Source organism: Perognathus longimembris, chromosome 17, assembly GCF_023159225.1.
Source record: "Perognathus longimembris pacificus isolate PPM17 chromosome 17, ASM2315922v1, whole genome shotgun sequence".
NCBI classification, from domain to species: domain Eukaryota; kingdom Metazoa; phylum Chordata; class Mammalia; order Rodentia; family Heteromyidae; genus Perognathus; species Perognathus longimembris.
The window spans coordinates 47,777,985-47,798,784 of NC_063177.1; the positions used below are offsets into that span (position 1 = coordinate 47,777,985).

At 37.6% G+C, this 20,800-nt stretch overlaps 1 protein-coding gene across 7 annotated transcripts in view; it reads right to left on the reverse strand.

Moving 5' to 3' along the window:
- The window catches only part of LOC125365235 (ABC-type organic anion transporter ABCA8-like), a 54,515-nt gene extending 36,215 nt beyond the window's left edge, over positions 1–18,300 (reverse strand). Inside the window, exons 1-13 of one of the 7 annotated variants that reach the window (XM_048365182.1) lie at positions 18,051–18,300; positions 17,753–17,914; positions 15,845–15,932; positions 14,972–15,077; positions 13,614–13,818; positions 13,180–13,344; positions 11,787–11,890; positions 10,400–10,626; positions 8,601–8,742; positions 7,961–8,146; positions 7,013–7,160; positions 4,096–4,264; positions 1,792–1,850 (exon numbers count right to left, since the gene is read on the reverse strand). In XM_048365182.1, coding sequence (XP_048221139.1) covers positions 1,792–1,850; positions 4,096–4,264; positions 7,013–7,160; positions 7,961–8,146; positions 8,601–8,742; positions 10,400–10,626; positions 11,787–11,890; positions 13,180–13,344; positions 13,614–13,818; positions 14,972–15,067 — 1,501 coding nt within the window. In that variant the 5' untranslated portion in view covers positions 15,068–15,077; positions 15,845–15,932; positions 17,753–17,914; positions 18,051–18,300. Of the gene's footprint in view, positions 1–1,791; positions 1,851–4,095; positions 4,265–7,012; positions 7,161–7,960; positions 8,147–8,600; positions 8,743–10,399; positions 10,627–11,786; positions 11,891–13,179; positions 13,345–13,613; positions 13,819–14,971; positions 15,078–15,722; positions 15,933–17,752; positions 17,915–18,050 lie in introns of those variants that run through there. The other 6 variants (XM_048365181.1, XM_048365184.1, XM_048365180.1 and 3 more) reach the window with 6 other exon arrangements.
- Between the last annotated feature and the right edge of the window lie 2,500 nt (positions 18,301–20,800).

The window sequence follows — 20,800 nt, forward strand, 5'->3', positions numbered from 1 at the left end:
GTGCTCTTCCCGTAGGTGGGATGGCAGGGGTATGCTTCCGTCCATGCTTAGCCGTCAGCAGAGATGAACTCTCACCACTTCTACGCCTGGGCTGCTACGGAATCATGATCCCCCTCATTTCTACTAGGAATTCACGTGTGAATCACTGTGCCTGTCTAATTACTTGTTTTAAATGATTGAATGTTTCATGATTGAATGATTCACTGACAATGCCTGGCATAGGATTAGTGGCTATTAATATTTATTAGATGGGAGAATGGATCAATAACAAACGATCATAGAAATATAACATGACATATAGCATATACATACACATATACAGCTATATATTACATAACATATTAAATAACATAATATATAACATATGAATGATATAAATATAGAATAATGGTCCTTTTTGCAGACAAACAAAACACACAGAACTTGCCACTAGCTTCTGGATTATAGAAGAAATATTTGAGTTTTAAGAAAAAAAAAAGCCCTGGATATCTTTAAGGTACACCAGCATTAACACAGAATAAATTTTAAGCACATCTAATTCTAAGTGTTTTTTTATTTGTTTGTTTTGGCTCTTTCTTTCTTTCTTTCTTTTTTTGGTCAGAGCTGGGATTTTTTCCCCTGAATAATTACTTATTTATTGTCAAAGTGATGTAGAGAGGGGTTACAGTTTCATACATAAGGCAGTGGGTACATTTCTTGTACAATTTGTTACCTCCTCCCTCATTCCCCCCTCCCCTGTTCCCCTTTTCCTCTTCCCCCATGGGTTGTTCAGTTGGTTTACACCAAATGGTTTTGCAAGTATTGCTTTTGGAGTCATTTGTCTTTTTATCCTTTGTCTCTGGATTTTGATATTTCCTTTCACTTTCCCAGTTCTAAACCAGTATATACAGTATCTAGGGTACTCAGATGAGATACAGTGATAGTGCAGGGGATACAAGAGGATCACCAACAACAAAAGTGTTACAGTTTCATGCTATGGCATGTTGAAAGTAATTACAACAGTGATATAACACTTGTTTCTGTAACATGGAGTTCATTTCACTTAGCATCATCTTATGTGATCATAAGGGCCTAGCTATTGGGCTCTTGTGATCCTCTGCTATGACTAGCCTAAACCTGTACTAATTATTCCCTATGAGGGAGACCATAGAGTCCATGTTTCTTTGGGTCTGGCTCATTTCACTTAGTATAATTTTTTCGAAGCCCTTCCATTTCCTTACAAATGGGGTAATGCCATTATTTCTGATAGAGGCATAACATTCCATTGTGTATATGTACCACATTTGCCTGATGCATTCATCAGAGCTGGGATTTTTAAGTCAGGGTGTCAAGCTTGTTAGGGCTTTTTGTCTTAAAATTTCTATGTCTCAAGCCTCAATGACAGCTCCATTTTGCCTTAGTTATTTTTCACATAGGGCCTTGCATTTTTGCCTGGGACTGGCCTCAGACCATAGCTGTGATTACAGGCATGGGACACTATGCCTAGCTTGTTTGCTGGGGTCTTGGTAACATTTTTATCCATGCTAGCCTCTAAAAAAGTGATCCTGTCAATCTTTGGCTCTGAAGTAATTGGGATTACAGGTGTGTACCACCTCACCTGGCCTTATAAAGTCTTTTTTCTTCTTCTAATTTTCATAAAGTAGAAATAAAGTGCTGAAAGAGGAAATTTATCATGTGACTCAAATAAGTTTTTAAATCTGAGCTATCACCATTAATCACTCCTAAGAAGGAAAACAGATTGAATTTAAATCAGCAATGTCAATGTATTAATTGCATTTTTTTTTTTTTTACCTTTCAGAGCTTCTATTTTGTCAGGTTTCCCTTTATATTCTTTGGTAACATTTCTGATTCTGGAAAAAAAGGAAAAAAAAGAAAAACTATTTGGGGGAGGCTTTTCTTCCATTTGTAATTCTAGTTTGGTTAGCAAAATCGCAAGAGTTTTCAGGGTAAAGAAGAGCTGGGTCTTCACTCTCAAGCTGGTATGCCATCTCCCCACCGAGGCTGCACAGCAGCTTGGAAACCTTGTGCTTAGGCAGCAGAATGTTTTGATTCCATAGACCGGGATGTTTCCTACCCATAGGAGCAAACATCAACTCAGAACCACAGAGCTACCGAAGCCAGACTGAGAGATGATGTGGACATCCAATACTGCAAAGATGATCTGGAACACTGGGACAGGATGGAGAAACTTGGGTTATTTTAGCTTAGGTCTCCAAAGGTTTGTTCAAAGGAGGAAGTAAAGAAGAGAGGACATGAACCATACATACGATTTGACCGGATGTTTCAATAACTAAGCCTACTGAGCTCATCTTTTGTCTGCCCCTTGGCTCTCTGTTCATCTTAACCAATGCATGTCTTCTATGCAAGTTTCAGTTTTCACAACCTGAAATCTTTTTTGTTTTTTAACTTTTTTTTTTTTGGCCAGTCCTGAGCCTTGGACTCAGGGCCTGAACACTGTCCTTGGCTTCTTTTTGCTCAAGGCTAGCACTCTGCCACTTGAGCCACAGCGCCACTTCTGGCCATTTTCTATATATGTGGTGCTGGGGAATCGAACCTAGGGCTTCATGTATACGAGGCAAGCACTCTTGCCACTAGGCCATATTCCCAGCCCACAACCTGAAATCTTGAAGGGATTTTAGGGTTGTGTGGGAGGGTAAGTGAAATATTGCATCTCATATGTGAAGTGCTTGGTTTATAGTGAACATCTAATAAGCACAGGATGATGTTGGTTAAATGATGAGAATAGCAATAAAATGGAATAAAATAAGAAAAATAAGGATAAGAATAAATAGATGATAAAATATATAAATTAAATATATGATAAAAATAAAATAAGAAAGGCAATAAAGTGGAGTGAACACCTGCCTTATGCTATTATAGATCTGGAACTCTAGATGCGATCTATGTGGTGTTATTCTACCAGGTAGATAGAATCCACATGACAAATCAAATTTATATATTTTATTTGTCATCAAGGAATAATTCATTAGACATGAATCTACTTAATTAGACTTTCTCATTTCTAATTTGATCCCATTTTATTGTCATTCTAAAGTATTTAAAATTGGATGGGGTGCTGGAAAGATCATTCCGAAAAACAAGGAACTCACACACACATTGCAAAAACTACTTTGCTCTAAACTGCTCAGCTGGAGATAAACTTAACTGGTGAGTCAAATAAGGAATAGGAAAGTCAGGTGTTGCTAGTGGCCCACACCTGTAATACGTACTACTCAGGAGGCTGAGATCTGAGGATTTCAGTCCAAAGCCAGTACTGGCAAGAAAGTCCTTGAGATTCTTAGCTCTAATTAACCATAATGGGCTGGAAGTAGAGCTGTGGCTTGAGTGGTACAGTGGTAGCCTTGAGCAACAAAAGCTTAGGGACAGTGGCCCAGCCCTGGTGAGTTCAGGCCTCAGGACTAAGGATGAATGAGCTCATGTACACACACACACGCACACACACACACACACACACACACACACAGAGCACACATACCACACATACAGCACACAAAGGAGGTAAATTTGGAACAAGCTAAGATGAAAAATGGAAGAGGCTGTAGAAGATACAGTTCACAGAGGACTGACTGTGCAAACACTTATGATCCTTGAGGACTTTCTTCCTATTTTGGAGAGAAGAATTCCCAGAAGGAAGATATGCACAGCTTCCTGAACCCCATTTGTGACTATCTCTTGACCTTCTCTCCCTTTCTCCTCCCTACCATTATCTTCTTTTAAGAGACAAAAGGGAGAAAAAGAAAGAGAAAATTTTAAATTTAGAAGAAAAACCGATAATAACTAAAAGGGGGACAAAGCACGAAAGAATGCTACCAATGGAAGAAAGGAGGGAAGGTAAGGATGGAGGAAGAAACAAGAGATGCCAGGCAAGAGTCTTATAGAATTATCTTTGTTATTTCTGGTGAATGTCAGCAGTGTAATCTTCCAGGACTTTGCTTTACATATAGCTGGGAAATGCTGGATATAGCATGAGTGAAGCTAGATGAGGTTGTCTACATAGTTCAACAAGAACACCACTTGGGTCAAGTACTATTAGATCCTCAGGCTTGGCCTGGTCCTTATAAACATTTTCCTTACCTGATGGCCTCTTTCCCATGGAATTCTGGAGGGAGTGGCTCAAAAGAGTCATTCAGGGTGGAATCTGAATCTGCCACATCTTCCAGTGTCACGTGATTAGGCTTTGGTTCTCCTGACCAAAATGAAGACTTCAGGAAAAACAAGGGTGAATATCGATGCCCATATTCGTCTACAAGACCAGAAGACAAATGTTTGGTCAAGCACCATGTTTTGTGAGAGTCACTCCCATCAATGTAGCCCAGCAACACATCCTCTTTGTGGCTAAACCTAAACTTAGTATCAGCACACACTATCTTGCTGACATGTACAGCTTCATAAAGAAAAACATCACAAAGATAGTTCCTTGATAATAATTACTTCCATAGGAAGCAACTAAAATTTGAATTTTTTTTCAAAGGGAATTTCAACAAATGCTCATTTTTTTTCTTAATGACCCCCCAAAATGAGATACTGGACTTGAAAATTCATGATACATGATACCTGCTAAATTTTGTCTAGGAGACCAGGTGTCATGATATTTAAAAAAGGAAGGAAGGTGGGCACCAGTGGCCCACATCTGTTACCCCAGCTACTCAGCTGGCTGAGATCTAAGGATTGTGATTCAAAGCCAGTCCAAGCAGGAGAGTCCATGAGATTCTTATCTCTAATAAAGTACCCCCTAAAAGCCAGAAGTGGAGCTGTGGCTCAAGTGGTAGAGTGCTAAACTTAAGCAAAAAATAAAAGAAGTTAAAGGAAAGCTCCCAAGCTTTGAGTTTAAGTCCCAGGGTTGGCACACACACACACAAAGGAAGGAGATATTGAGAAGGGACTGTTGGATATATAATACAAATGTTTAAAGAAAAGATTGAGTAGCACTTAAGAGAAAAAATGACACCCTGGTAAGAAAGTGGGAGTATATCTCTTTCTTTCTCTGTCTCCCCCCACTACAGTAACACACATACAGGATAATACAAAAAATGCGTAAAGCTAAAAATGTAGCATTATTCCATATAACTTAATAAGGCATAAAACATAATAGCGCCATTAAAATAAATTTGAAAAAAGGACTTAAAGAAGACAAAATTAATTGCGGAATACACACCAAAAGAAAATGTAAATTGACTAGTCAAAATAATTCCTAGGAGGATACCTTTATGCTATTGGAAGTATAGTGACATGTGTCTGTGGATGCATTGCTTATAAACACATTACACATACAGAGACAGGCAGCAGAAAATGGAAGCCTGGTATTTGAAGAAGTTGAGGAAAACAGGAAGGATTTGTAATTACTGTGTCACATTGACAATGTTCCTAAAATAACAAGAAATGAAATCAGCTTGCCAACCTCATGTGGTGTACACAAAAGTCACAGCATTTTGTCATAACAATCAAAGCCAGAGGGGAAAACAGTATTTAAACATAATTCTTAAATGATGGTAGCAAGGGGTAGAATATTTGTAAGCAATGTTTTTTTTCTGTATGTTTCAAACAATTTTTATTTCTGCTACAAAAAATGACAGCACAATGTCACTACAGAAATAACTGATCATATAAAAATAGATAGCCCCCAAATTTTAGAAGGATATCTCATTTTTTCTGAAGATCAGAAACAAGGATCATTTGTAAGAGATTATCTCAACATTACAACTGGTTCAAGGCCTCCCTGTCTCTCTTCTCACTGTCCTTTTTTTTTTTTTATTCCTACTGTTCTTTCTGTGTGGCTTTTTGTTTATTAATGAAGGTTCTGTCTTGAATGGGAACAGCAGAGGGGAAAGAGGTAGTCTTTCCTTGCTTTTGAATTTACAAGGAAGAGAGATAATGTTTGCATGTTCAGAATCATCACTGCAATCGACAGGACTTCACTATTATTTTTTTTTTTTTGAGTGGGAATCCGTGTTTATGTGCAGCACGTTTTCTTTATCCAGTCATCTCTTTATGGACACTTGGGTTGATTCTATTATCTTGGATGGTGTGAACAGTGCTGATTTCTTGTTTTCTAAGTTACATTTTTATTATCTCTCAGTAATGGTAGCAAGTGGCTGGCATGCTGATTTCATTTCCATTGGACAGATACCAAACAGTGAGATTGCTGGATCACACAGCAATTCTCTTTGTAATTTTTCAAGCAACCTCCAAACTGTTTCCCACAATAACCATATATCTACACCAAAATTGCTTGAGTGAAATGGGAAGTCACTATGTCCAGTGAAATAGGCCAAGCATAAAAAGATAATCGAAACCATCCATACTTATCTTCTAGCATAGTTAAATCATATCTGAATCTTCCTCGGGTAAGCTAAGCTTCTTATTCCTTTAAATCTCTCTGTGTGGTTCTTGATGTACAGGCAGGACTCAGGATTAGTATGGTAACCAGTTAGCAATGCACACAAATTTCAATTCTTTGTTGTTGGTGGTGGTGGTTGTGGGGCTTGAACTCTGGGCCTGGGCACTGTCCTTGGGCTCTTTTGCTCAAGGCTAGCACTCTACCACTTTGAGCCACAGCACCACTTCCAGTTTTCTGGTGGTTAATTAGAGACAAGAGGCTCATAGACATTCTTTTCTGGACTGTTTTTGAACCATGATCCTCATATCTCAGCCTCCCAAGTAGCTAGGATGACATGCGTGAGGCACCAGTGCCCAACTAAACTTCAATTCTTAACAGTCAAATGACAAAGGAATGGGAGGGTTGGTATTAGTCAAGATTCATCATGCACATAAATGAATATGTTGAATCGAAACCTCTTTGTACCAATATCTAAAGATAATTTTAAAAATAAAATTTGAATAGCACAATAAAAAGAGAACCAGTCTGTCCATTTCCTTCCCATTGATATACAAAGTGGTTTTTTTAATACATAAATAATGCACTCATTGCTAGGGGATTTGCATTGGAAAATCAACCTAATAAAATGACATTGTACTTTAATAGCCTACTCACTTGGCAAAATCTTTTCAAAGTACATTGTCAATACCAGATAGAGGAATGTATCAAATGCCAACATGAAGTTTGTGGCTATGATGAGATTTGAGCCGCTTGAGGTGTCAGGAAGTGCATTAGAATTCAAATCATAGTCCAAGTGTAAAAGCTGAAGATTTAAAAAACATATGAATGGAAATTAGATTTATGATAAAATTTAAACCAAGTCTGGCACAGGAAGAAAATAGCTACTTACGATCACAGGCTAGGAACAGAAAGTTAAATAAGGAGATGGGCTGCGGCCTCAGATCTATTGGAAATTACGAACATATGGGCAAGTATAATGCAATTTAATAGTCACCATACTTTCTTTTTTAAACCCACATTGTAAGTGAATTGGAAGATTTAGAGGAAGTAGGGGACGCATGGCAAAGGTAATTGAACCTAAACTTAGGCTTAAATAGAACTGAGTCAGTGCATGTGTATTCTCTGACAATCTTGCACAAAGGGGAGTTTTCACTCTAGGGAGAAAAAAAGCATTGGTGAGTTCTACAAGAAGTCAATGAGTAAATGTTCGAGTGAATAAGTGCTTCATAATCAGTTCTTTTGTTAAGTCCTAAGTACTGCTATCTAATGATTGGCATTACCCTCTAATTGGATGTAAGGTGAGTTCGAGTTCAGTAAGAATCAACTAAGCAGAAAAAAATCCAATGGAAAGACAGTCTACCAATCAATGAATATGACTTCAAGGTAAAGAACTGAACATCGGCCATTTTCAAAAAAAAACTATCTGAAAGGCTTGTTTTACTGGGCTAAATACTTTCAAAGCCTTCCAAAGTTCATCTTTATAATCTCTAAGAGTCCACATGTGGGTTTAATATCTCACAACACGGAGCATGGATGTGATTGTAGACTATTCAATTCCAGAGGAGAAAGAGGTTGGTGATAAACACTTAGGTGGAGTCTCACCTGGGTGATGCCAAGCACGAAGGCAAAGGGACTAAAAACACTTAGAATCCACTCCACGGATGCAGGAAGGTATCTGTACAATGCGGTGAACCCCAGGCTCCCCCAGAAGACTGTGAAAAGGAACACGAGCTGGCCGGTGAGGAATGACTTCTTTACCAAGACACTCATTAAGAAAGCCAGCGCTACCTATGATGAGAGAAGACCCTGTTGGTCTATGATTTTCTAGGAGTCATTAGTAACATGTTAGAAGGGATTTAATACACAATTACAGTTACATTATTTAATGTGAATATGCAAAGCTTTTTATTGTAAGTGGTACCAAAAAGTGACATTACAAAATACCACACATCAAATTGCACCTGTTTCTATAGACATTTCATGCAAACAGACCAGAAAAGAAACAGATAGGCAGAGTAATGACAAAGGTTTCATACATGCTAGGCAAGTGGTCCATTGCCTGGACCATTCCTCCTGCCCTTTTATTTTGTTTGTTTCTATGATAGTGGATCAACTGATTTTGCCTGTGTTGGCCTTGATTCTTCTGCCTTTACTTCTGAGGAACTATGCCACCAGGCTGGGCTCCCAACACATGATTCTTTGGATAAGAGATAGACAGGGAGAAATTGAATTATCAACTCACCATCGACAATCCATAAAGAAGAAAGAGGGTGAAGACTACCATGAAGTTGGTGAGGACAAAAAACTGGATAGATTTTATCACAAGTGCCAAGCAAAGGGCCATAATGAAGATGAAAGCAGCGTAGAGCAAACCCCAGGACAGCCTGAGATGGAAACAAAGAGCTGTTTTAGGATTTCATGTTCAGCTGAAAAGGAGACCTTCAATCCAATTAAACATCACTATCAAGTTGTTCATGGTCTTGTTGTAGTGGCATGTGGTGCCCCCTCAGTGAACTCCAGATCCTCTGTCTTGCTGGGTATGTGGGGTCCCTCAGTGAGCCCCAGGTCCTTTTCCCTGGGGGCCTATAGTGTGAGGAGTTCCATGAATTTCCTTAGAGATAAATTGGTCCCTGTGTGCAACTTTGTCTCTTCTCTTCCTCCAAACCATTCTCACATTTCTCTAGATGTATATCTCAAATAGTCTTACTGGCTTTAAATTATACCCATCTTATGTTAAGATAGAACACTTTTTTTTTCCAAAATACCATTTCTTTTGTTTGGGAAGAGTTTTCCTTTCCTCATCAATTTCTTGATCTGTTTTACAAAATTTTTAGAAAAGTGTAAAGAAACAATATCACTTAGCAATCAGAAACCAAATTGCTACAAACCACCAAAATAACAACTAACACATAAAATTGTTATTATGTCTTGGATAATGTTTTAAGGACTTAGTAGTATTAAGTCATCTGGCTTTTCACCTGACCTCTATGCCAAGAAACAATTTCTGTATTTGACACACTTTCTTTTCTTTTCCTTCCTTCCTTCTTTCCTTCCCTCCTTCCTTTCTTCTTTCTTTCTCCTTCCTTCCTTCCTTCCTTCCTTCCTTCCTTCCTTCCTTCCTTCCTTCCTTCCTTCCTTCCTTCCTTCCTTCCTTTCTTCTTATTTTTTGTTTATGAGGCTTGAATTCAGGGCACTGTCCCTGAGCTCTTCAACCCAAGGCTAGCATTCTACCTCTTGAGCCACAGCACCACTTTCGGTTTCTGGTGGTTAGTTGGAGAAAAGAGTGTCACGGATTGTCCTGCCCAGGCTGGCTTTGAACTGTGATCCTCAGATCTCAGCCTTCTGAGTAGCTAGGAATACAGGCAGGAGCCACCAGTGCCAGGGCTTGACCCACTTTCTTTACAGAGAACCTAGTGAAGAAATATGTGAAGTAACTATGTTTCAAATCTCTATGTTTTGCCTTAGAGTTTCTAGATTTCACTGCTTGGCTATCTTTTCCTTTGGCATTAAAGTAGTTCAATAAAGTAGTCAATACTAATTTCTAGGATTTTAGTGCTGGAAGAAACTCCAAGTCCTCACTTATTGCCATAAGTATAATCCATCAGGCCCAGCCCCCCTTTTCCCTCTAGACAACACTTCCTGATTCTTCCAGTCAATGAACCACAAGTTCTCATGCAGAACTTAGTCTATTCATGCTCCCACTCTTCAGTCCTTTGGGACTGAAGCTTCCCATCCTTGAGCTCTTTTATCTTATTCAGCTGTGTCCCAGGCACAATTCCATCTGACAGAGAAATCACTGTGTAACTTCCTACCTACTACCCTCTCTAACTCCTAACTCACTCACCTAGCCCAGTGCCCTTTCTTTTAGAACCACAGCAATGTCCAACCTCAGCCTGGCAAATGTTATACTACATACAATGCATTCCATTCATAGGAACAATGAAGAAAAGTTAAACTCATTAGACTTTAATAAAGATGACTTCTTACCCTGAGGTTATGTTTTTTTCATTTACCGATTTCTCTGTCCTACGTGTGACTCACCAGAAGGCCAAATCTCGAAGACCCATCATTTTCATCAAACCCTTTATCTTTTTCCTCTCTCTTGTCACATTGACAGATGCATAATAACTGAATGGGGAGAAGGCGACGATGCAGAAGAGGATGAAGAAATCAGTTGTCACTCCTCCTTGACCGATGAAGGGATGCACCGTCATGAATTTCCCAGTGGCTGACATCAGTTCCTCCATCACAGAATGATTGGTTGTGACCTGAAGAAAGACAGTAAATAAAATTTGTGCACTAAGGAAGGACATGCTCTGTTTAAAAACAGTGTTCATGTTAAAACTATCCCATTTCCAAAGAATGAGTAACTAGTCTGTAAGGACCTGATGCTATCCTAAATTCCCACATCGACATCTTTGAGCTGTCCACAGGTCGTGAAGTTTCCTATGTGTTGTGTTAGTTGATACCCTGCATCACTTTAATTAGTTGAAATGCCTTTTCTGACCTTATATACATTTGATTCCATAAATCCCTCACTTCAAGCTTCAATTTTAACTGTTATTCCTATTAGGATTTCTTCAGTGATGCTCTAGAAGAGAAGTTCTTCTTTATTTACATACAAGGGCTTTCCAGATACCCACATGATAGCCTATCTCTGTTCTTGTTAGGAAAATGGAGAAGAAAGGAAAGTAACAGGTCATATTCCATCTCAACAGGCTAGGACTGTTTAATGCCATTGAGGGACCCAGATTGTCCCATACGGAGGTTGTGCCAAGGGGTGGGGTTGGCGTCAAGGTTTTTACAGGGTCTGAACAAGGAGACCAGGGTTACAGGAGTTTAGTATAGGGGGTAACTGCAGGTGTTGGCAGAGAATAGGGTAAGTATTCCCTTAACCCAGGTCTCAAACTTTTTAATGTTTAAACAGCTCTAAATCTATCTTGCCTAGATAGTTTGACCTTCACAGGATATAGTTTTTAGTCTTCCAGCCTCTTAACCTTTTCCTAGCCTCACAGTTTGGCCTCAGAGTCTTATGGGCCAAGCCCACAATAAAATGTTGACAGCCAGGCTCAGATTGGATTGCCCTGCCTGTGTCGGGCAGTCTGCGCTTATCTTTGGTGGCTTGCCTGGTATTTAGATGCACCTGGGAAAACAGGGTGGGGTCAATCCTTCACTTGCAACATTTGAAAAAATTTATATATGTCGATTCCTGAAAAGGATCAGTTCAAGTAGGAGCCAGGCTTTTTTCTTAGAATATTTATTTCCTCATGACATTTAGCAACCTCAGTAAACTTTGTCATAAAATCATGAATGAGTAAATGCAAGAACAAGCCCATTCATTTGTATTTTCTCCCATGAAACTGTTAGTGCCTTGAATAGCATTAATTTGCCTTGAACATGAGTTTTCATGAAAACATTTTGTACTCACTTCAATAATAGCAGCATTAATGGCAGCTTGAAGAGCCACAAAACCTTCCTTCCAGAATATTGAAAGTTGACAGTCAATATCTCCATTTATTTCAACACAATGAGCTTTGTGGAAAGAAGAAGAAGCCATAACTTTCACTGAGTTCTTTCTTTCCCCATGATAGGAAATGGCTTTCACAAATGGCCCAAACTGTGAGAACAGTATCATTTAAAATGCTTTTTTAGAACGTATTATGCGTTGTGGAAGATTGAACCTATGCTTTGTTCTAAAATGAGATACAACACAGAGTTAATGGGAAAATATAAAAGTTTGAATAAGATAAATTATGCTTCAGTCATGTTGATCAGAGTATACTGCGAAGACAAAGATTTTGAAGACAATGTTCATTGAATTTTTTAAACTACTAAAGTGATGTTCTTCAGTAAGATGAATTGAAATGATTACAGGAATGACTGCATATTACATCAAGACTTTAAAAATACGAACTTACTCAAATGATAGGAAATAAGGTAAAATATAAAATCTAATGCATTTAAAACATAAAATGATACAAAAATAAGAGACGCTGATGTGTTTGCCCTGGTACCAGCCTCAAACCAGCTAATGGATTTCCTAAGCTTTGTGTTAGTATGTTTTTAAGCTCTCACTATGTTTTCCTTTCTCATATTTTTATTTTCACTCTATATTATTTAACATTTTGATTGATTTAACAATTTATATTATCAGTTTTATAATTCCACTGAGAAGGACATATTCAGCTTGATTGAGTCTCCTGATTCTCATTACAGAACTTTGACTGTGTGATGGATAGTAAGTCTATATTCGGAGATATTCTATCTTTGTTTCTTGAGAGGAAGGTTGCTCTTTTTTAGAGAACATGTTACTCTTTCTATAGTTACCTTAGTGCCAGACCAGCCAAGGATCAGTTTATTTGAATTAATAATTAGGATAACATAATAAAGAACTACGTCTTAGGAAATGGTGGACCCAGAGCTATAATTTCTTACAGAGAATTTTTGTTTCTTCACTCAGAACCCAATAGAAGATAGACAACCTTGTCTTTCTTCTTCCTCACCTAAAGGGCTTTTTAGTTTCTACTCTTGATAAGTATATCATCTTTCCAGAACTCCAAATTGACATAGGAAACTCAATCATGCCTCCAACCCAAGGTCTTCTTATCTATTCCTATGCATACACGTATGTAAATGCACACATATATAGTAAGAAACTGTTCCCATATGTCCATATAACAATATAGAGAGTGCACAGGTATATCTAAAATGAATATCCATTTTCACAGGATTGGCTAGTTTGACATGCTAACACCTATCCCCACGAATGGCTCAAGACAGAATTGAAGTCAAGAGCGATGGAATTCCATCCTTTACGTTACCTGTGTGGTCCCTGTGTTCTTTCCTTATTGGGATTCCTTTTCCCAACAAGAATTTCAGATGATATGAGTATGTATCAGTGAAAAGGACTCTTGCTATATCCTCGTGGTAATTTGCTGTTACTTCTTTAATGCTTTCTTCATCAGGCAGTCCGAAAACTTCTCTGCCTGCCATTAAGAGAAGGGAATATTATTATTAATATCTTGCTGGAAGAGGTGACCTTAAGATGTCGGGTTCAATTGTTTTTACTACAGCTCTTTGTGAAAGTAAAATGAAACCAATGGCTGGCTTCTAGTAAGTCAGGGAATCCCAACATTTGAAAGAGATCCTTCTAAGGTTCTACCTAGGCACAGCCAGAAGGAAGAAATTAGCATCTGTAGTCAAGGGACCCACGTTTGGTTACCATTTAGTCCTCCTGCATTGTTAGGAAACTCACCTGTCATGAACGAGGCAGAGGCAACTTTCTTCATTATTTGTTGGGTCGTATTGGTCAGAGGAGCGTATGCAATTGTAAATTTGGGTTCACTAAATGAATCTACTCTTCCCAAGTCCGTAGAATTCAGGGAAGAAAAATCATTGACTTGATGATCGATAGGATATAAGTACAACAAAAGCAGGAGGAGCAGAGCATTTATCCATTCCTACACAACCCAAGAAAAAGAATAGTCAGGATTTCAAATTATTCACACATAATCATTTTGTCATCGTTGGCAAAGGAGTTTGTCTCTTTGCTTGCTTGTAATATTTCAACACCATCCCCATTTTGGAACCATTTCAAATATGTAGAGTTCAAATTCAGTGTTCATGAACTGTTAATAGGATTTCAAAAGAATTAAACTCCAGGACCCAAACTAAAGCCTGTATTGACCCAAGAAAATATGAAATGCACCTGGGCAATATGTTGTAAATTACTGTAAGGTGATATTACTTTGGAGGAAGATCATGAGTTTGAGGCCAATCTGTGTTATATAATGAGACTTCCATAAAACAAAACAAAAAGACTAAAACATTACTCAGATATACATATCTAGTTAAAAAACAAAAGATATCAAAGTTCAAATGGGCTTTGTGCTACATGGTAATACTATCAATTAATGATAACTTTCTTCTTGGTGGTAAATACATCCACAACCTTTGCTACTATTTTTGAGGATCATGAATTTTTTCTTTTTGTGTCAGTTGTGGGACTTGAATTTGGTGTCTGGGCACTGTCCCTGAGTTTTTCAGCTCAAGGCTAGTGCCACAGTGCTAATTCCAGTTTTCTCATGACTAATTGGAGATAAGAGTATCACAGACGTTCCTGTCCTGTCTTTGAACCTCGATCCTCAGATCTTAGCCTCCTGAGTAGCTAGGATTACAAGTGTGAACCACCAGTCCCAGGCAGGATCATAATTTATTCTTAAAAAGAGAAAGAAACTCAAAAGAGAAAAATGCCAGCTGCTTGTTTCTGCAGGTTGATTTATTTCTCATATCTTTAGAATAGTCCTAACTGAACCTTTGTTGCCTGTGAATTTGGAACACTTGTAAAAAGTATGACCACTGGTTTTCCAACCACTCATTGAATTCTCAATTTCTTACCAGCTTCAGTGCTTCTAGACCTCAGTTTATGGGCCCGTGACAACTGAAACACCTTCAAACAGATTCATGGTCTGATACTGGATCCTTTTGTTACACAAGGGTGTGTCATTTATTTATTTACTTATTTTTGGTGTGTGTAGGATGCCAATATATACTGTACAGATAACGTGAATTTTTCTATTAGAAATACCAAGTGGCCCCAATAGCAAGTCATACCATTAAGGTCTCTCTTTTCATTCTCCATTTTTTAAGGATGTTCTTGTGTAACAATGCCCACGTTTGCTGACACACGCTTATCTCTCTCTTGCCCATTTTGTCCTGTCTAATGAGAAAGGACAGAAAACACAATAAATGTCGAGTTCTTTCAAAGTGCAAATATCCCATAAATGAGAAGAAAATATCAGACACTGATGACTTCAGTATTCAAAAACCAATGCTTAGAATCTGAGAGTTTCCAAGTTTGGATTTTATTATGCCCTTGCCACCCTTTCCTCAGTACCAGACTATATTCCATCATTTATCTACCAGTTTCTGATTTGTCTTTTAGCTATAACTCATTCTTCATAGTCTGCTCTATGAAAATAGGCTTAGCTCTTTACACTTTTTTCTTTTGCTAGCTTGCATTAACTTCAGCTTTTTTCAGTAGTATGCATTTCTTAGCGTTTTGTGTTGCTGTTACAAATATTTGAAACTGGTTGCTTTAAAAGTAAAGAGGGTTTTTTAGGCTAACACTTGTTCACCTATCTTTATTTGTCCCTCCATTTTTAACCTTTGGTTGACTTAAAATGTTTTGTCTGATATATGAAAAATAAAATCCTTAACTGCTTTAATGCTTAGAAAGTGGGTAGAAAAGCTATATGTTAAGATGTGAATTAAATCCAGTGTGAATTTTCACAATTGGTCCCTCAGATTTTATTCTCAGGTTAATCCTCTTTTAATCTGTTTCTAGTTTTGTCTCAATTTTTACTTTATTGTATAGATTCTTTCAGTTCTTACTGGATCAATAAAGATTTCTTCCCTTCCTCTGTTTCTTCTCCTCTTCCAACGGTATGTAAGGCATAGCTCTATTCCTTTAATGGTTACCCTTACATTTTAGACTTTTTGCCAGAAACTATGACCTCATTTTATGAAAACTTCCCTGGAAACTTTGAAATACAAGTGTTCTCAACACTCTTTCCTATGGGAGGAAATTGGATGTGTAAGTGGAATTACAGGAAGTAGAGAGAGTCTGGAATACTCGTATTTATTATTTATTTATTGTTATTATGTTGCTCTTATTTATTATTATTATTTATTTATTGTTATGATGTACCAGAGAGGTTACCATTTCTCAGGTCAGGAAATGAGTACATTTCTTTTTGGACAATGTCACCCCCTTCCTTTGGACTTGACCAGTTTCCCCCTTCCCTCCCAGTTTATTTGTATAGTTCGTTTTCAATATAGTGTCTAGTGAATACCACTGCTGCATTTATTCACCCTTGGTCCTTCCATTTTGTTCCCTCCTTCCCTCCAGAAAAGATAGGTAAATAAGAAAAATACAATAAAAAAAAGAAGGAAAACGAAAACCAGAAAAATTCCCTCAAAGCAGAAACAGACAAAGCTATCTGCAGTAACCTCCTTGAGTTTTGAGAAACCTGTCAGGCAGGTGACTTGAAAGAATGGGTTAGGGCCCATTGCTCCATCCCAGCCAGAAGGCAGTCTTGTGCCTCGAGAATGCCATGCGGGCTACAGCAGGAAACCCCATGGTTGCCATTCACCTGCCCATAGTGATCCCCAGTGGGCGAGTCCCCATTTGAAGCCCTCATCCCCAGTCATGAGACAGGACCATGTTCAGGGCAGAACTGTTTCCTGGAGTCTAAGCCAGGTGAGGAGGCCAGAGGCCAGTTCCAGTGGAAGACACACTGGCCAAGGCAAGCTCAGAAAGAAGCATTGATGGAGCTACAGCTCAGAGCTGTGTAGTGAAGCTGAGGGGAGAGAGAGAGAAAGGGGGGAGGGGAAGGGGGAGGGAGGGGGAGAGGGAGGGGGAGAGGGAGGGGGAGAGGGAGGGAGAGAGGGAGGGAGAGAAGGAGGGAGAGAGGGAGGGAGAGAGGGAGGGAGAGAGGGGGAGAGGGAGAGGGAGAGAGGGAGAGGGAGAGGGAGAGAGGGAGAGAGGGAGAGAGAGAGAGAGAGGGAGAGAGGGAGAGAGAGAGAGAGAGAACAATTCCAGCAAGGCAATGGAGTGAGGTCAGTGTTGAGTGAGGGGTGTCTGTGGACCTCTGTAGGTCATTAGGACAGAGAATTCACAGTGGGCAATTTTAAGGGGCCCGTGCAGGGTTGGAGAGGAGGGTGAACTGGCCAAGATAGATAACCTTTCAGTTTAGAATCAGCCACAGCCCTTGTGACAGAGAAATTTCAGTGGGAATCCAGTAATCCCTTAGATTATTTGTTTCCATTTGTAAAGAGATATTGTTACTTTGTCTCTCCTCAACTGCTGCATATTCTGTGCTTTGTAAAAAACAAACAAAAAATAAAAACCGATCTGAATGATAGGAATTTCTTCTTATACATACAGCAAATAGTTTACAAATTAAAATAATTAAAGGATTTCCTCTCACACTGTTGTTAAATTCAAACTAAGTTACACTCTAAAAGCATAAAACTTCTGCTTACCATAAACAATGTGTATCTGAGATAAATATTATGAAAAGATAGCTCACATTCTACTTCAACTCCAGGTCTCCAAATATGGGGAAAAATCTCACAGAAAATATCTTTTATTATTAAAATTCTTAAATCCTGAGAGTAATAGTAATCAGATAATAAAACATATCTGAACATGTGGTTGGTAAACACTGTCAAAATCAGAAAACTAACTACCCCGAAATGCCTTGAAATTACTCTAAAATAAAAATAAATAACGATAGCTTCAAAACCATCACAGGCTTACAAATCCATTCTCAAGATTCTAAGTTCTTCCATAATCAACTGTAACCAATTTAAGCTTGTGTCTACACTCACGTTCTGTCTTCAAATTGCTGTAGTGATTGCAGAATTTTCAGAAAGTTTTAACTCAATGCTTTTATATACGTATTATTAAGTAGCAGATACCAAACCAGCCTCTTAATTTTCAAGGTAATTTCAGCACAGATGTTCAGAATTTAGCTCATAAAACTTTATCATCTGGTTATAAAGAAAAAATAAAGAAAACCATCCAGCTAAAAAAGCAACAACAACAACAACAGCAAAAAAAACAAAAAACAAAACAAAACAAAAAAAGCAAATACCATAGCATAACAGAAAAACACAAGGAACTTACTTTTGAGAAATTCCAAGCAAGGAATCTAGAGACACAGTTTGTCCCCTAGTCTCTGTGTTTAGAAGAAAATAATTGAGTCTTAATTTTTTCCTGGTGTCTATATCACATCTCTAGCATTTGCACTAACCATTTGACTTCTGTGACCGGATCCTGCGAAGTCTGCTTTCAGAAGGAGCTCATGAGCTCAGTTCTGTTTGCTCTGCCAAATACCATGCTCACGTGACCGTTCTTGGACAGTTTGTCTTTTCATTGACACCCAGCCAGCCCTTTCAGAGCAGTGGCGCATTTGTGGCCCCATAATAGTATAAAGTGCACTTTGACAGAGAAAATGCCACATTGCTCAGTGTTCTCTCTTTATAGCTTACAGAAGCTTTGCTCTACAGCAGAATGACAGCTTCTATAAGTGAATGTGGTTTACATCACACTTTTTACAAACACAAGAAGGTAAACGGCTTATTCAGAGAAAATCTCTTCTGTTTCCCTGACATCTCTTAGATAAGATGCTTGTTCCCTGTTTCCAATTTCACTTGTACTCCATCCCAACTATTTTCTCATTTCCCTTGACATTTATTTTTCACCTCTGTCTTATTTAGCAGTATGTTGCTGAATTTCCAAATGTCTGTTTTTTCTTTTTCTTTTTGGTGAGTTTTTTTTTTTTTAGCTGAATTCTTTTGTAGTCTGAAACCCTTTTTCCTGATAAGTGGTTATGGCTTGTGACAGGATAGAGTATAAATTAGTGAATAGTCTATATGCACTGGAAAAGATGTATATTTTACTGTAGTTTCTTTTGCACAAAGTACATTATAATAAGGTCAACATCCACATTTGGCCATATGGAGAGTTGTGATGACTTTGAAGCCAAGTGCCTGTACATTCATAAGTTTGATCTGTGACCAAAGACATAGATAGCAGAAGATCTGAATAATTACATGGCTGTATTTTTAAGTTGGATCAGTACTGCCCTCAAAGACATAAAATCACCTTCAAGATTACTTAAAGTAGTTTTATGCATTTGCGTATTTGGTTTTGCAGGTGCAGGAGCTTTAACTCAGGTCTTGGTGTTGTTAGCTTGCTTGCTGAAGGCTGATGCTCTATCACTTGAACCATAAATCCAGCTTGGTTAATTAGGGACAGAGTCTCTTGAACTTTTCTGCCTGGACTGACTTTAAAGCTAGATCTTCTTATCTCAACCTCTTTAGTAGCTAGGATTTCAGAGTAAACTGCTGTTCCCAACTAAGAAATCTATTTTAACTTTTTAAGCTTTTTCCTCTCTAGTCCTTTGATATGCTATGCAAAGTGACAAATTCTGACAATTGATTTGGAAATATAGTACAAAAAAGTAGTAGTAAATTTATAAAAAAATATAAGGCACACTTCTTTAAAATAGATAGTAGCTTTTCTCACATACAATATTATCTGTTGAATATGTTAATAATTTAAAAAAAACAGACATACTACATTATCAAGTTTTAATGCTTTTCAAATCAAATGAGCAAAACCTCATGAGAAATACTTGAAACCATCTCAAAATTTAGAATTTGCTTAAAATACTAACACGGTCACTTGAACTCTCAGTTTTACAAAATAATTGATATTTACGTTAAACCTATTATCTCAGTAGCTTCTCCATTTACAAAATTTTGTCAAGTTCTAGAACAGTGAAAATATTCATATTTCCCAACCTGAATTCATAAATAACAACCAGTTGTGTCAACTCAATGAGTTAGAAATTATTTTTAAATTCAAAACAGAATTGTGCTACCATTATTTACTTTCTTCACCTTAATCTTTGTTTTAATTTTGTTTAAATCAATAAGAATGATAAGATATATAGATTAATAATAAACTGTAGAAAGATGTTAGATGATAGGGAAATAGATGTAATTTTTTGTGTGTGCCAGTCCGGGGGCTTGAACTCAAGGTCTGGGTTCTGTCCCTGAGCTTTATTTGTTCAGGTGTTTAATTGTAGAAAAGAGTCTTACAGACTTTCCTGTGTGGGCCGGCTTTGAACCATGATTCTCAGATCTCAGCCCCCTTAGTAGCTAGGATTACAAGTATGTCATTGGCACAGGACTTGAATTCTATTTTAACTATATATTACTATTTTTTATAAAGAAATATACTCAGATAGGATATTTTAAATTGTATGTATAAACAAATTTAAAAAATTCTCTCTAAACTTTCTATCATTGCCTTGTTTTTATTGATTTAAAATTGAAGTAATCACTACTGTTATGAAAAGTGTATATTTCTCAATCTGACTCAACATACTGTACACAAAGAGTAAAAGATACAGAAAGTATTTTACATTTAAAAATATAGGTCTGATGAACAGAGAGAGAAAGGGTGAGAGAGTACAGTTATAATATTTAATGTGTATATGTAAAAATGAACCTGGAAACTTGAAGGGATGGATGAGGAAGAATGACAGAAAGGATGAAATTGCTCAATATATATTGTGCTCTTAAATGGATATATTGAATTGAAACACCTTGGTACAGCTAATTAAAAATAATAAAAATAAAATTTTAAATTTAAAAATTATCATTTGAATGCGAAACAAAAAATACACACAGACAGGTCTGAGAATGAGAGGCAGAGATCATCAAAACATTTTTCTGAACATTAAAGCAATAGTCTCAAAATGCTTGTAATTATACAATAAAGTATTATTCTACAGATGGGAGTTACATGTTGATGGATGTGTATTTCCAACTTGCAAATGCACTCACATTCAGATTCACCAATTA